Source organism: Nansenia antarctica (genome assembly GCF_963989245.1).
Source record: "Nansenia antarctica genome assembly, chromosome: 14".
In the NCBI taxonomy this organism is placed as follows: Eukaryota; Metazoa; Chordata; class Actinopteri; order Argentiniformes; family Microstomatidae; genus Nansenia; species Nansenia antarctica.
Window position 1 is genome coordinate 1601545 of NC_137684.1, and position 11375 is coordinate 1612919.

Consider the following 11375-nt stretch of genomic DNA (forward strand, 5'->3'; position numbering starts at 1 on the left):
CAGCCCCTCTCACCGTGCCGTCGTCCAGCCGGAGATGCAGAGCTCTGTCCCCAGGGGTGTAGTCTCTGGTGAGCTCTGCTGGCTTCCACACCTCCGCAGCATCTGGGAGCCATACCCGAACATACTGTAGCACCCAACAGGTTAACACATGATCATTATTTCAATGTATTAACTTTAATGACCAATAAATCCATGTTCAGTCATGCCGTCGATGAACACATATTACATACTGTCATCATTTAGGCTACACCATCCTACTGTAGGTGTTCCAGTACATTTTAGGCATTGTAAAATGTAAACCACTATCATAATAATAATAATTATTTATGTATTTATTAATGGGCATGCTTCAGCAAGTCCAGCTATTGTTACAATGAATAGGCTACTTATTATTATTAGTAGTAGGCTTGCTTCAGCAAGTCCAACTATTGTTATTGCTCATGCTTATTAGTGGGCTTGCTTCAGCAACAAGGAATGACAACAGGAGTCGTTTCGGTAAGTACGGTAGGCTACATCAAGATTGGTTTCAACCCCCTAACCAACCAACTGTAACACTTTCAACCTCTCAACCACTCAACCCTCTAACCACTCCACTGAACTACCCCAGACTTATCCTATCTAACTATCTATCTATGACCTACCAACATACTATCTATCTATCTATCTATCTACCTACCTACCTACCTACCTACCTACCTACCTACCTACCTACCTACCTACCTACCTATCTATCTATCTATCTATCTACCTACCTACCTACCTACCTCCTTTCTTCCTTCCACCAGTCACTACTGCTTCCCTCAGTATAACCCATACTGATTGACATCTTCATTGTTTTGATCTTTCTCTACCTCCTCTCTGATATCGATCCTGTCCTTATCTATTCATTCATCCATCCAATCACACAACCTATTTCACTTTCTTTAAACTACTTAAACTACCCAGAAAATCATCTATTCAACGTTTAAAACTATTAGGCCTGTAACTCCAAAAACTCTTATCCAGTTATTAACCAACCAACCCTCTACCCTCTCTACTGAAGAACCCCAGGCTCATCCCATCAATGTATCCATCCATCCATCCAATCAAACAACCAAACCATCTCTAACTTCATCCGCTAATCTCAGTTTCTTTCAACTACCCAACCGTATGTACCCCTAGGGTACATACGGTTCAGAGAATAGGAAATGTTAGAATAGGTATAGCATAGCATAGAGTACAGCACAGTGTTTTGTTTGTATAGTATAGTATAGTGGATAGTGTATAATAGCCTTTATTTATGTAAACCAGCTCCTTTCCCTTCTTGTTTTTTTTTCTTTTCTTGTTTTTTTTCTTTCCTAGCACCAGGGGAGCCACCCCTCCCAAATTTCGTTGTTTGGTACCTGTACTGATATAGTATATCAATGAAAATAAAGACCATTCATTCATTCATTCATTCATTCATTCAGATACTGTATATCTATCTATCTATCTATGGAAACATCTTTAACCCATCTCCACTACACAGATAAGACTTTGCAAGCCCACGAAGTTACTTCTGGAACTGGAACTCTTTCTCATTACAACAGAATCCTGAGTCAACACCTGATGTAGACAGTAAGGTCCAACAGCAGTTAGGGAGAAAGTAACTCCCTACAGAAGAATTGACATGTTTTAATAAACAGGCAGTCAACAGTGAGTAGTTACACCCAGAGTAACACTTAGAGAACATTCAGTTCAACGACTCAGCCTGCCTGTCTGGACTGAAGACTCATATTTACTCTCATACTGAATGAGCTTGACACTACTACTACTACTACTACTACTACTAATCCAGTGTTAGCCTACCTTCAAGTACAGTTCAGAGGCTGCCATGACGCTCAAGTGAGATTCATTGAGTTGTGTGTTTAGTTTCTCTGGTTTCCAGCAGTGAGTCACTGGACCATGTCAGAGGAGCGTGCAGCCTGCAGAGAGGCAGCAGAGAGTGCTGGTGACATCTTCACCGTGCGTTGTGACTCATAATGATGCATTCTGGGTATTACACATCCATCTCTCCTGTCTGCAGGCGTGTCACAACGCTGCTGTGTGTGCGCTTTATTCAGGTGAGCGCCGCCTGCCCCCCAGTGGCCACTTCGTGTATGGTACTTCTCGAATTATACTGTACTGATGTTCTTATAATAATAATAATAATAATAATAATAATAATAATAATAATAATAATAATACATTAGACTTATATAGCACTTTTCTAGACACTCAAAGACGCTTTACAAACTGAAAAGATCGGGTAGTAATAATAAAAAGAAACAAAAAAAGTATAGGGGTCTAATTAATTTTTAGATAACTAAATCTAAATCTAAGTGTCTTTGTAGGACAATCTGCTCTGTATAGGCTACTGCAATTACACCTAGATTTCTTCTCAGCATGTTGTACTTATGTAATGCAACCATCCGCCATTCCCTAACATATTAGCGAATTTTCAAGTGACATCATTTTCAAATGATGTGATTTATAATAGTAACATGTTCAAATAAACCCATTGGGAAATCTGGTCTCCAGTTTATTTTCATTTCAAAAGTAAAATAAAATGATCATTATTCAACTACATTTGAGGAATGTGGATGATCAATTATGCCATAAAATCCAGGATTTACTACTGACTTCTTAGTCCATTGATAATGTAAGGGAATACTGGTTGAAGAGAGTAATGCTGCTTACCAAGTTACCAAACAGAACATCCACTGATGAACTGAATCACAGGGGCGGCTGTGGCGCAGGAGGTAGGGCCGGCGTCTAATAATCGCAAGGTCGGCAGATCGGCAGTTCGAACCCCAGCTGGCCACATGTCGAAGTGTTCTTGGGCAAGACACTGAACTAGTGTTGTTCCGATACCGATACTAGTATCGGCATGGCCACCGATACGCACAAAAATGCTGGTATCGGTATCGGCGAGTACAATTTTTTTTTTTTTTTTTTAAGTACTAAAGTTATTTTGTTTGTAAATGTTCACTTGCTGTTGCACTACTACTACGACTGTTTTCTATCTTAAATGGATATTGCACTGATTGGCATCTGTGAGAGCCACATTTCAGGTTTTATAAGGGGTTGATTTTCTTGTCACCATACCAGGTAGACAATAAAAAAAGTTCTATAGCATTCACTCTCTGTTGGTATTTTTTCCTGTTTTACAAAGGTTTTGAGCAGTGCCAGACTAAGTGTTAGCAATAATTTTACATCGAGGTGAGTATGCGGCTCAAAAAACATGTTTTTTTGTTTTGTTTTTTCAAACGCCGTGGTATCGGATCGGTACTCGGTATCGGCAAGTACTGCACGGTCAGGTATCGGTATCGGTATCGGGATCAAAAAATGGTATCGGAACAGAATTGCTCCCAGTGAGCGGGCCGGCGCCTTGCATGGCAGCTTGCAGCCATTGGTGTGTGAATGGGTGAATGAGAGGCCGTTGTAAAGCTCTTTGGAATAAGGCGCTATATAAGTCAGCCCATTTACCATCTAACTCAGAGAGCTGAGTCCATCACATTTCTATACACATTTTTACATTTACATTTTTGCTATTCAGCAGATGCTTTTATCTACATCAGCCATCATAAGAAAAAAAGGAAGGTAGGCTAGGACCAGGGGCGGTCACAAAGCTAGGATTCCATTTTCAACTCAACATTTGCCCTGAAGTATGTTTTTTTCTAAACATAATAAAATACTGTTTCATATCTATTATATGGTCCATCGTGTGTTGCTCTCAATGCATCATTTCCTTTGGCAGTTGTACAACACAGCATGAACAATGAGATGTACTTTAACACTAGAGACACAAGTAAAAAAACTCAAGACGACAAACAGCCTACTGTGCAAAACTATTTTATTTACAAAACAAATGGCACAAAAGTGACTGCACAGTAAATGCACATGCACACTCCAGACATTTCATTTAAGTGGGTTGCTTGACTACAAAACCTAAATGACTCAAGTCTCTGATAGTGGCAGACATTCCTGGCTAGGTTCACAGAGATTCTGACTGGAGTGGGCAAATATTGCCCAAGAGAAACAGCGGCTCATCACTGTTTAAGGCCATTTTAGAGGTCAAGATGAGATGCATTTAATCAGCAGCCTTTGATCATGTCACAGATATTCGTTTTTAACATGACCAGCTAGCAAAAGCTGTGTGATCACAACCATTTTCAATGCATCAAAACAAGAAAACATAGCTTTGACAGTGGAGGAGGATGGCATGGGTATGGTCAAGGATTATCAGATCATTCGAGAACACAACCTCACAATTTAAATGTCAAGGGATGATGCAAAATGTAAAACACTAAAATATGAACTCTGGGTCCTCTCCAAACACATGGAGATGTATACAAGTTCAACCAGCCACTATTGAAGATTTAGGTCATTATCTAAACTTTGGAAAACATTTCTCTTTAATTAAGCCAATCGTTTCAGTTACTATGAGAAAGTAAAACGCTTTGCAGCAAATATCTATAAGGACTCTGCTGCGACTTGATTCTTGAAATCAGCTTTTTCAAAACTCGTATAGAGAGGAAAAGTGAATGAAAGGGGACAAACGTTAGGGGCCCAGTAGGTAGAGAAGTGAGAGAGCTGGAATGGTAACAAAAAAACCGAAAGATCACAAAAGCTTTTTTTTTTTTCAATCAACCAGCCAGCTTGCTGGCCACAATTGAGGGCTTCCTCTGGGGCAGGTCCTGAGGTGTCGGGATGTGGTCCCCTGTGATCTCAGCTTTCTCTGTCGCCGTGCCGGCGGTCGGAAACTGCTTGTTCTTCACCTTGGCCTTGGCCATGTTGTAGTCCCCAGAGTCAAAATACTTTTGCTGCAAAACACATCAACAAAAAATCAGTTAGAGTTAGACAGTAGATGTGATTGTGGGCTGTATAGCTAAGGCTTAACCTCAAAGCACCTCGTTGGCGACTGAGCCAACCACTTACCCCTTTCAACCACTTACCCCTTTCGTAAGTCTTTTCCTAAGGAGGTCAGAACCCCCAGGCTTGGCCCCAAGGTGAGGATATCTGGCCTTCAGCTTGGCCTCCTCGTTCTTCTCTGGACTGATGACTTTATCCTCAATTTCCTGCATTGACAGCAGCACACACAAGACAGAATGAAGACAAACGGTTGGTGAAGATACCAAAACGGACCCAAGTCATGTTAGGTTAATTCACCACACATAATATCCCAAACCTAAGAACAGTTTGGAGATGTTGTTGTTGGATATGTTTTAGAGAAGGACATAATGACGTCGAAGTGAAATTAAATATCCATATTATTTATTAAAATATTGATGTGTTACAGCCAAAGATGTATATAAACACACATCTATGGTTACAATCGATTTGCTAGAATGGCTTAACTGGAAAAGTAAAAAAGTCACTTGTGTGATTCTTCGTCAAGGCATCCAGCATTTAGTGAGTCACAGGCTGACGACGGCTGCACTGATTATTTTGTTTGGGATACATGATGAATGAATGAATGGTCTTTATTGTCATTAATATAGTACAGGTACCAAACAACGAAATTTGGGAGGGGGGGCTCCCCTGGTGCTAGGAAAGAAATACTAAAATAAGAAGGGGAAAGAGCTGGTTTACATAAATAAAGGCTATGTATGTACACTATCCACTATACTATACTATACAAATAAAACACTGTGCTGTACTCTATGCTATGCTATAAATATCCTAACATTTCCTATCTCTGAACCGTATGTACCCGAGGGTTGTCATATTGCACATAGTGTTATTGCACATTCATTTAAAGTGTCGCAGTTTGCAGGTTTGAAATGTTCACAGTTGTGTTTCAGTGTTGCACTTGATTACAATCTAGTAGCTGCCATCAAATTGTCTAGATTGTCTGTGATATTCTTTAGTTTGTGATACATAGCTCACTTCTAACGAAACCATGTTGTTGAGGCCATCTCCAGGGCTCTGACAACACAAACATGAACGCAGACAAAAGAATGTGAACAGGCCAACGTTAGCTGCTGTTAGCCAGGCAGTGATAATGATTGCATACTCATACTGGCACGTCTGGCACTTCTGCTAGGGACTAAATCCTAGACCATGTGTTTATCATTGATTATCCAACAACGGGCCATGCATGTGCAATGAATGTAGCTTACCTGATAACGTCAATTACATTAACTGTTTGCTAGCTAGTTTAGCTAGTTAGCTAGTGTGCACTGACAGCCAGACTTCAGGCGTTGCAAGATAACTGCGCGAGCCAAACAGCCCAGCTAGCATGCCTAGCCTAGTCTAGCATAGCCTAGCCTAGTCTAGCATAGCCTAGCATAGCATAGCATAGCATAGCATAGCATAGCGCATCCAAATAACACACAAGGTAGAGGGAGCTCTGTTGTTATTCACCTGCTGTTCCTCGGCGGTCCGTGTCACTCCAACCTCCTCGGACATCATGAGATGAAAAGAGTGTCAAGTGTTTCTAGATTGTCAGTATCAAAAATAGACCTTCTCTTCTCTTCTCTTCTCCCCCAACGAGCAAAGGATGTTCAACTTTCCCTCTAACACTGGAACACTTTAGCTCCTAGCTGAGCCCGGCGGAACTGACAGAAAGAAACATGGCCGTCTAATATGACGTCAGATCTGGGATCACGTCATCGAGCGTGCTTGTGTGCTTGGTGTGTACCAGGGACTGACTGAGCCTGAGGGAAAGCCAAGAGATGAATGAATGAATGGATGAATGAATGAATGAATGAATGGTCTTTATTGTCATTAATATAGTACAGGTACCATACAACGAAATGTAGGAGGGGGGGCTCCCCTGGTGCTAGGAAAAAGACTAAAGACAAGAGGGCCAAGGGTAAAATAAAAAAGGGAAAAGAGCTGGTTGACATAAATAAAGGCTATGTAGTATGTACACTATCCACTATACTATACTACTATATACTATACAAATAAAACACTGTGCTGTACTCTATGCTATGCTATACATATCCTAACTTTTCCTATATCTGAACCTTATGTACACAAGGGTTGTCATATTGCACATAGTATTATTGCACATTCATTTAAAGTGTCGCAGTTAGCAGGTTTGAAATGTTCAGTTGTATTTTATGTGCATCATTGCAAAAAAGCTCAGTTCAGTTTGCAGCTTGACACATTACTCGACCCACACTTCCTTTTTGTTTACTCATTGGAGGTGAGATGGTGAATAATAGAAACGTGTATTAGTTGAGAAGCGCACCCCTTTTCCAATGGGTATGTATTGTGATCTGTTTGTATTATCAATGATTGTGGTCTATTGTGGTTTCATTTTCAACCCTTTCACTCTGATGGTAGTCAGCCACATCTATTTGCCTCTGATTCATCCCATGTAATCAGTCATTTATGGCAAACCTCACAACTATCTATTAACTCCAAGTGTAGAGGGAGAATTACACATACTACAGTAGATGACAAATTGAAGTCAGGCAATACAGAAATGTCACAAATAATTTCTTTACTGTTTTCATCACAACACAAACATTATTAGAAGTAAGAATATCACCGGTAAAATATAATACACTATTTACATACATTAAAAAGCCATCAAACTATGTTCGAATCATAAAGTCACAAATTATTTTCATTTACAGCCTGCATACAAACCATTTCAGAAATGATGGACAACATATTACAGCATACCCTACATTAAAGCATTGCATATACAGTCTTAAAAAAACACGAAATAGTTATATATTATTATATAAATAGAGCATGCTTCAAAATAGAGATTTGATTTCTTAGATCAAATAGAAATAGATGTCTTTTGTTCTTTTTTACACACACTGGATACTTGCTCCTGACATATCCTTGTGCAGGTGGTGACTTGAACAAAAAGCAAAGATCAATCGTCATCAACCATTTCCACGTCTTCCTCCAACTTCTGCACCATCTTTTCTTCCATCTCTTTGGCTTTTCCTGTAAGTAAATAACGTATTAATAATGTATTAGTAGGGTATTAGTAGGGTACATCGAGCAGGCAATCTCTAGAACCAGGCAAAACCATGACTGCTCTAGTTTCCAGTAGCTAAAAGAGATTAAGTGGATCTGTAGAGTTTGTTCTTTTGCTTGTCAAATCACTTTGAAAGAGTGTGGTCTGACCCAGTATCTCTTCACATCCTAATAAATACCAGGCTACAGTTGTAGTGATCCATGTAGGCTACAGTTTTAGCAGTGGAGGCTAGAGGAGGTAGAAATCAGAGGACGGGCTCATTTTAAAACATGGAACGGATAGAGGAAGGTAACAAACATTCCTTATTCCACTCCATGCATTACAATGAGCCCATCCCCTGAGTTGTCGAAGGGACAGTTGTGTATATCAAGGACTGGGTTCTCACCTGCATGGGGCGCTTTGATAAGATGAATGTTTTTCTTCACTTCGGTGATGGCCTCTTCCTTCTCCAACTGTTTGCCCTTCTTCAGTCTTTTAGATGATCATAATAGGAAAGCCAGACATTATCACCAAGATAAAAAGCAGAGCATAACGGACATGCAACATAGACTACAGACTTCCAAATACACAAGACATGGCTTGTTCACCATCTGAAAATACTAACCCTAAACCCTGACTCTAGTTATGCATTCTACTCACCGGTTCATGATAAACCTCGTCTGCCGTTTGCGTTTTATTCCTTCCACCTTCTTCATCGCCTCCACTGCGTTAGAAAAAGTGCTGGGTTACTTAAAAGTCTGCAGGTCAGCATTCGAACGACTCGTTTGTCTGATTAAAATGTTTGGTGCAGAAAGGTAAACGCGGGGCAGGGTTATGACGTACCTGTCTTGTCCCATAGCTCCCTCTGGTATTTGACTGGAACATTCCTGCGCTTCTCAAACTCCAGTGAGTTGTCCTGAAACAGGAAAACACAAGGAGTGGTCGATACATAAGGATATTCTACTGAGACTTCTACTGCCCCCCAGCACTGCGTCTCCTGAAGACACCAGCTTTTTCCCCTTTACTGTGTCCCCTAAAACTTCTATTGCCCCCCTTGTACTGTTTCTCTGTTTCTCCAGTGTCTATATAATAATAACAAATTAAATAAAAAGTCTAGGTTTAGAAGATGGTGATAGAAGTAGATTTTTCCTTCTATCACAGAGACTGCCAATGGCCCCTGGCCTGAGCTAGATTACTCTTCCTGCAACGACCGGTGGATTGATGATTCACTTGCTTAGTCAAATGTATTGATTGTAAGTCGCTTTGGAATAAGGCGTCTGCTAAATGCCAAAAATGTAAATGTAAATGCATATTAATTTAGTACATTACACACATGATAGACTTCATGAAAGTAAACGGGACGCACTCCAAAAAAAGGTCAGACATGTAGCCTATGTTTGATTTAATCCTAAAATAAAATAAAAACAGAAAGCGAGCCTTAATAGACTTCATAAGATAGGCTAACTCACCACCGTCAGCTCCTTCCCAGAGGACTTCCTGAATGCCTTGGTCCACCTGGTTTTTCTGGGATTGCGCTTCTTCTTGAAGTTTTTGTGGCACTTGGACTTGCAGAATCTGAAGACCTGAAGAGATGTATTATTGCATTCCATAGTGAATGTTACTAGTTAATAAAACACAACATCTTCAGCTACACTCAATGTAGGCCCAAGTTGTTGATGTTGTTGTACACCTGTTGTCTGTTACTCTGTTTTAACCTGCTGTGGCTTTCACTCTTTAATTATGTTTTATTGTGTTTCTTCTTTGCTATGTTCTCTATATGTAAAGCACTTTGTGACCCTTGGTCTGGGAAAGGTGCTGTACAAATACATGTTACTTACTTACTTAATTTGTGACTAGACGTACTAGTTTTAACATGTGGATGTTGTTGACATTATTAGACGTGTAAAAAGCAGTATGTTTAGTCATACATTGAGGCTACACTCATGGAAGTACAAGCCAGTTTGTAAAAATCCAGTCAATCGGTCAGGGGGGTATTCCATCAACATCGCTAAAAGAAAATCCAGGTTTAGTGGATTAAAACCTGGATTTCGCGAGAGTTCCTAAAAATATCCAGGCACATTCTGATAAGTCTCGCGAGAAGTTATCAAAAATAAGCCAGGGTTTTCCTTTAGCAACGTTGATGGACTACCCCCCAGATGAGCCAGCTAGCTGTCACACTATCATTTACCAGACAGTTGTACAGCAAATAAAAATAATAATATGAACATACCTTACAGTCGTTACGTACAAACATCATACCATGCCCTGGGTACACAGGCCCCGAGCAGAAATAGCATTTGTCAATGCGCATCTTCACAACTGTGAAAGATAACTGTTATTTATGTTATGATCCTAAATCACGTGTTTGTGTTTGTTGATAATTCCACCTTCTTCTTCGTTCGTCGTGATAGTAGATAGTAGATTGAGCACTTCTGACGTGCCTCTGCTGCCCTCTACCGGATGTAACCCGCCAGTCTCCAAAGATGTCTCAGAAAGTCAACAGATCTGCCTTTGAACATACAGGAGTTGGACCTATCTTCTTTAAGGATCTTGCCACAAAATACAAAAAGCCAATTGCAAAAATGCTAATGTAGAGGTTATCATTACAGAAATGCAAGTCATGTCCCTGCTGGGCATGCTTGATTAAATGTAGACTTACACATACGTGTTTTTATAATGTGTATGAGAGGATAGTGTCTTCCTGTTTGTGGCTTTGAGGGAAAAAAACTATCATCTTGTCTCTTTCATCCACTGGAGAGTAGGCCTAAACTAGTGTTACGTAGCCATACCTCCAAATCACACTGTTCTCACGCCTAAAGCTACATTTCACAGATGACAAAAAGACACAATCACATTGCAGGCACTACACAACAGGGGGAACATTTTAGGAACATTTTATTTGAATGGAGAGTATCAAATAGATTGGTTTGTGTGCATTGTAACACAGAAAAAAACCTTGGGAGAAAAAAAACATGGTGGATGGTGTAGTAAATAATATGCAATTCAAAAACAGTAAATAACCAAAAACATAAGTTAAATAATACATTCAAAATGTACAATGGTGTTTAGCCTGAGCCCATAAATGTCAGAGAATGTGAGGGTTCCTATGACGACCCTTGACTTCCCTGCCACTACATTCAACAGACAGTAGAGAGAAACAGCCCCTCCTTATATTCATCTAAGGAAATAATCATTCAAATAAGGAGTCGCAATTTAGACAATACTTTAACACAAGCATCACTCTAAAATAAACAAAATAACAACAGAATAAAAATTCCCAAAGGAAAACTTTTAACAACTTTCAGGTGAAATCTTATGAACACAATCCAACTGTCAACTGAACACTCTTTGACGTCTCAAGTTCAAAACAAAATGTATTCGACATCATAATAATGAACTAACTTTAATGTAATAAAAAATGCCTTTCTAGTGAATTAAAATCCTA

At 39.8% G+C, this 11375-nt stretch overlaps 3 protein-coding genes across 3 annotated transcripts in view; all 3 read right to left on the reverse strand.

Annotated features, from left to right (window-relative positions):
* The window catches only part of LOC308170452 (unconventional myosin-Va-like), a gene marked incomplete at its 5' end in the record, with an annotated part of 46434 nt that extends 44580 nt beyond the window's left edge, over positions 1 to 1854 (reverse strand). Inside the window, 2 exons of the mRNA XM_080545242.1 lie at positions 14 to 124; positions 1828 to 1854. Coding sequence (XP_080401368.1) covers positions 14 to 124; positions 1828 to 1854 — 138 coding nt within the window. The remainder of the gene's footprint in view (positions 1 to 13; positions 125 to 1827) is intronic.
* Positions 1855 to 3846: 1992 nt separating this feature from the next.
* On the reverse strand, positions 3847 to 6549 carry LOC308170531 (cAMP-regulated phosphoprotein 19-like). Its single transcript, XM_080545325.1, has 3 exons — positions 6367 to 6549; positions 4956 to 5078; positions 3847 to 4823 (listed from the first exon to the last, which is right to left on the reverse strand). Exons 1-3 carry the CDS (start codon positions 6412 to 6414, stop codon positions 4647 to 4649), a joined length of 348 nt encoding a protein of 115 aa, XP_080401451.1. The 5' UTR covers positions 6415 to 6549; the 3' UTR covers positions 3847 to 4646.
* Positions 6550 to 7562: 1013 nt separating this feature from the next.
* rsl24d1 (ribosomal L24 domain containing 1) lies at positions 7563 to 10293 on the reverse strand. The gene is made up of 6 exons (XM_080545389.1): positions 10161 to 10293; positions 9400 to 9513; positions 8774 to 8846; positions 8591 to 8654; positions 8337 to 8422; positions 7563 to 7917 (listed from the first exon to the last, which is right to left on the reverse strand). Exons 1-6 carry the CDS (start codon positions 10239 to 10241, stop codon positions 7844 to 7846), a joined length of 492 nt encoding a protein of 163 aa, XP_080401515.1. The 5' UTR covers positions 10242 to 10293; the 3' UTR covers positions 7563 to 7843.
* Positions 10294 to 11375: the final 1082 nt, after the last annotated feature.

Excerpts from the sequence above, each read along its gene's own strand:
- LOC308170531 (XM_080545325.1), bottom strand. The coding sequence starts at position 6,414 with ATGATGTCCGAGGAGGTTGGAGTGACACGGACCGCCGAGGAACAGCAG. Across the intron at positions 5,079-6,366 it reads GGACCGCCGAGGAACAGCAG|GAAATTGAGGATAAAGTCAT; the intron begins GTGAATAACAAC and ends CTGTCAATGCAG. Across the intron at positions 4,824-4,955 it reads GGAAAAGACTTACGAAAGGG|CAAAAGTATTTTGACTCTGG; the intron begins GTAAGTGGTTGA and ends TGTGTTTTGCAG.
- rsl24d1 (XM_080545389.1), bottom strand. The coding sequence starts at position 10,241 with ATGCGCATTGACAAATGCTATTTCTGCTCGGGGCCTGTGTACCCAGGG. Across the intron at positions 8,423-8,590 it reads ACGAGGTTTATCATGAACCG|ACTGAAGAAGGGCAAACAGT; the intron begins GTGAGTAGAATG and ends ATCATCTAAAAG. Across the intron at positions 7,918-8,336 it reads TATCAAAGCGCCCCATGCAG|GAAAAGCCAAAGAGATGGAA; the intron begins GTGAGAACCCAG and ends ATTTACTTACAG.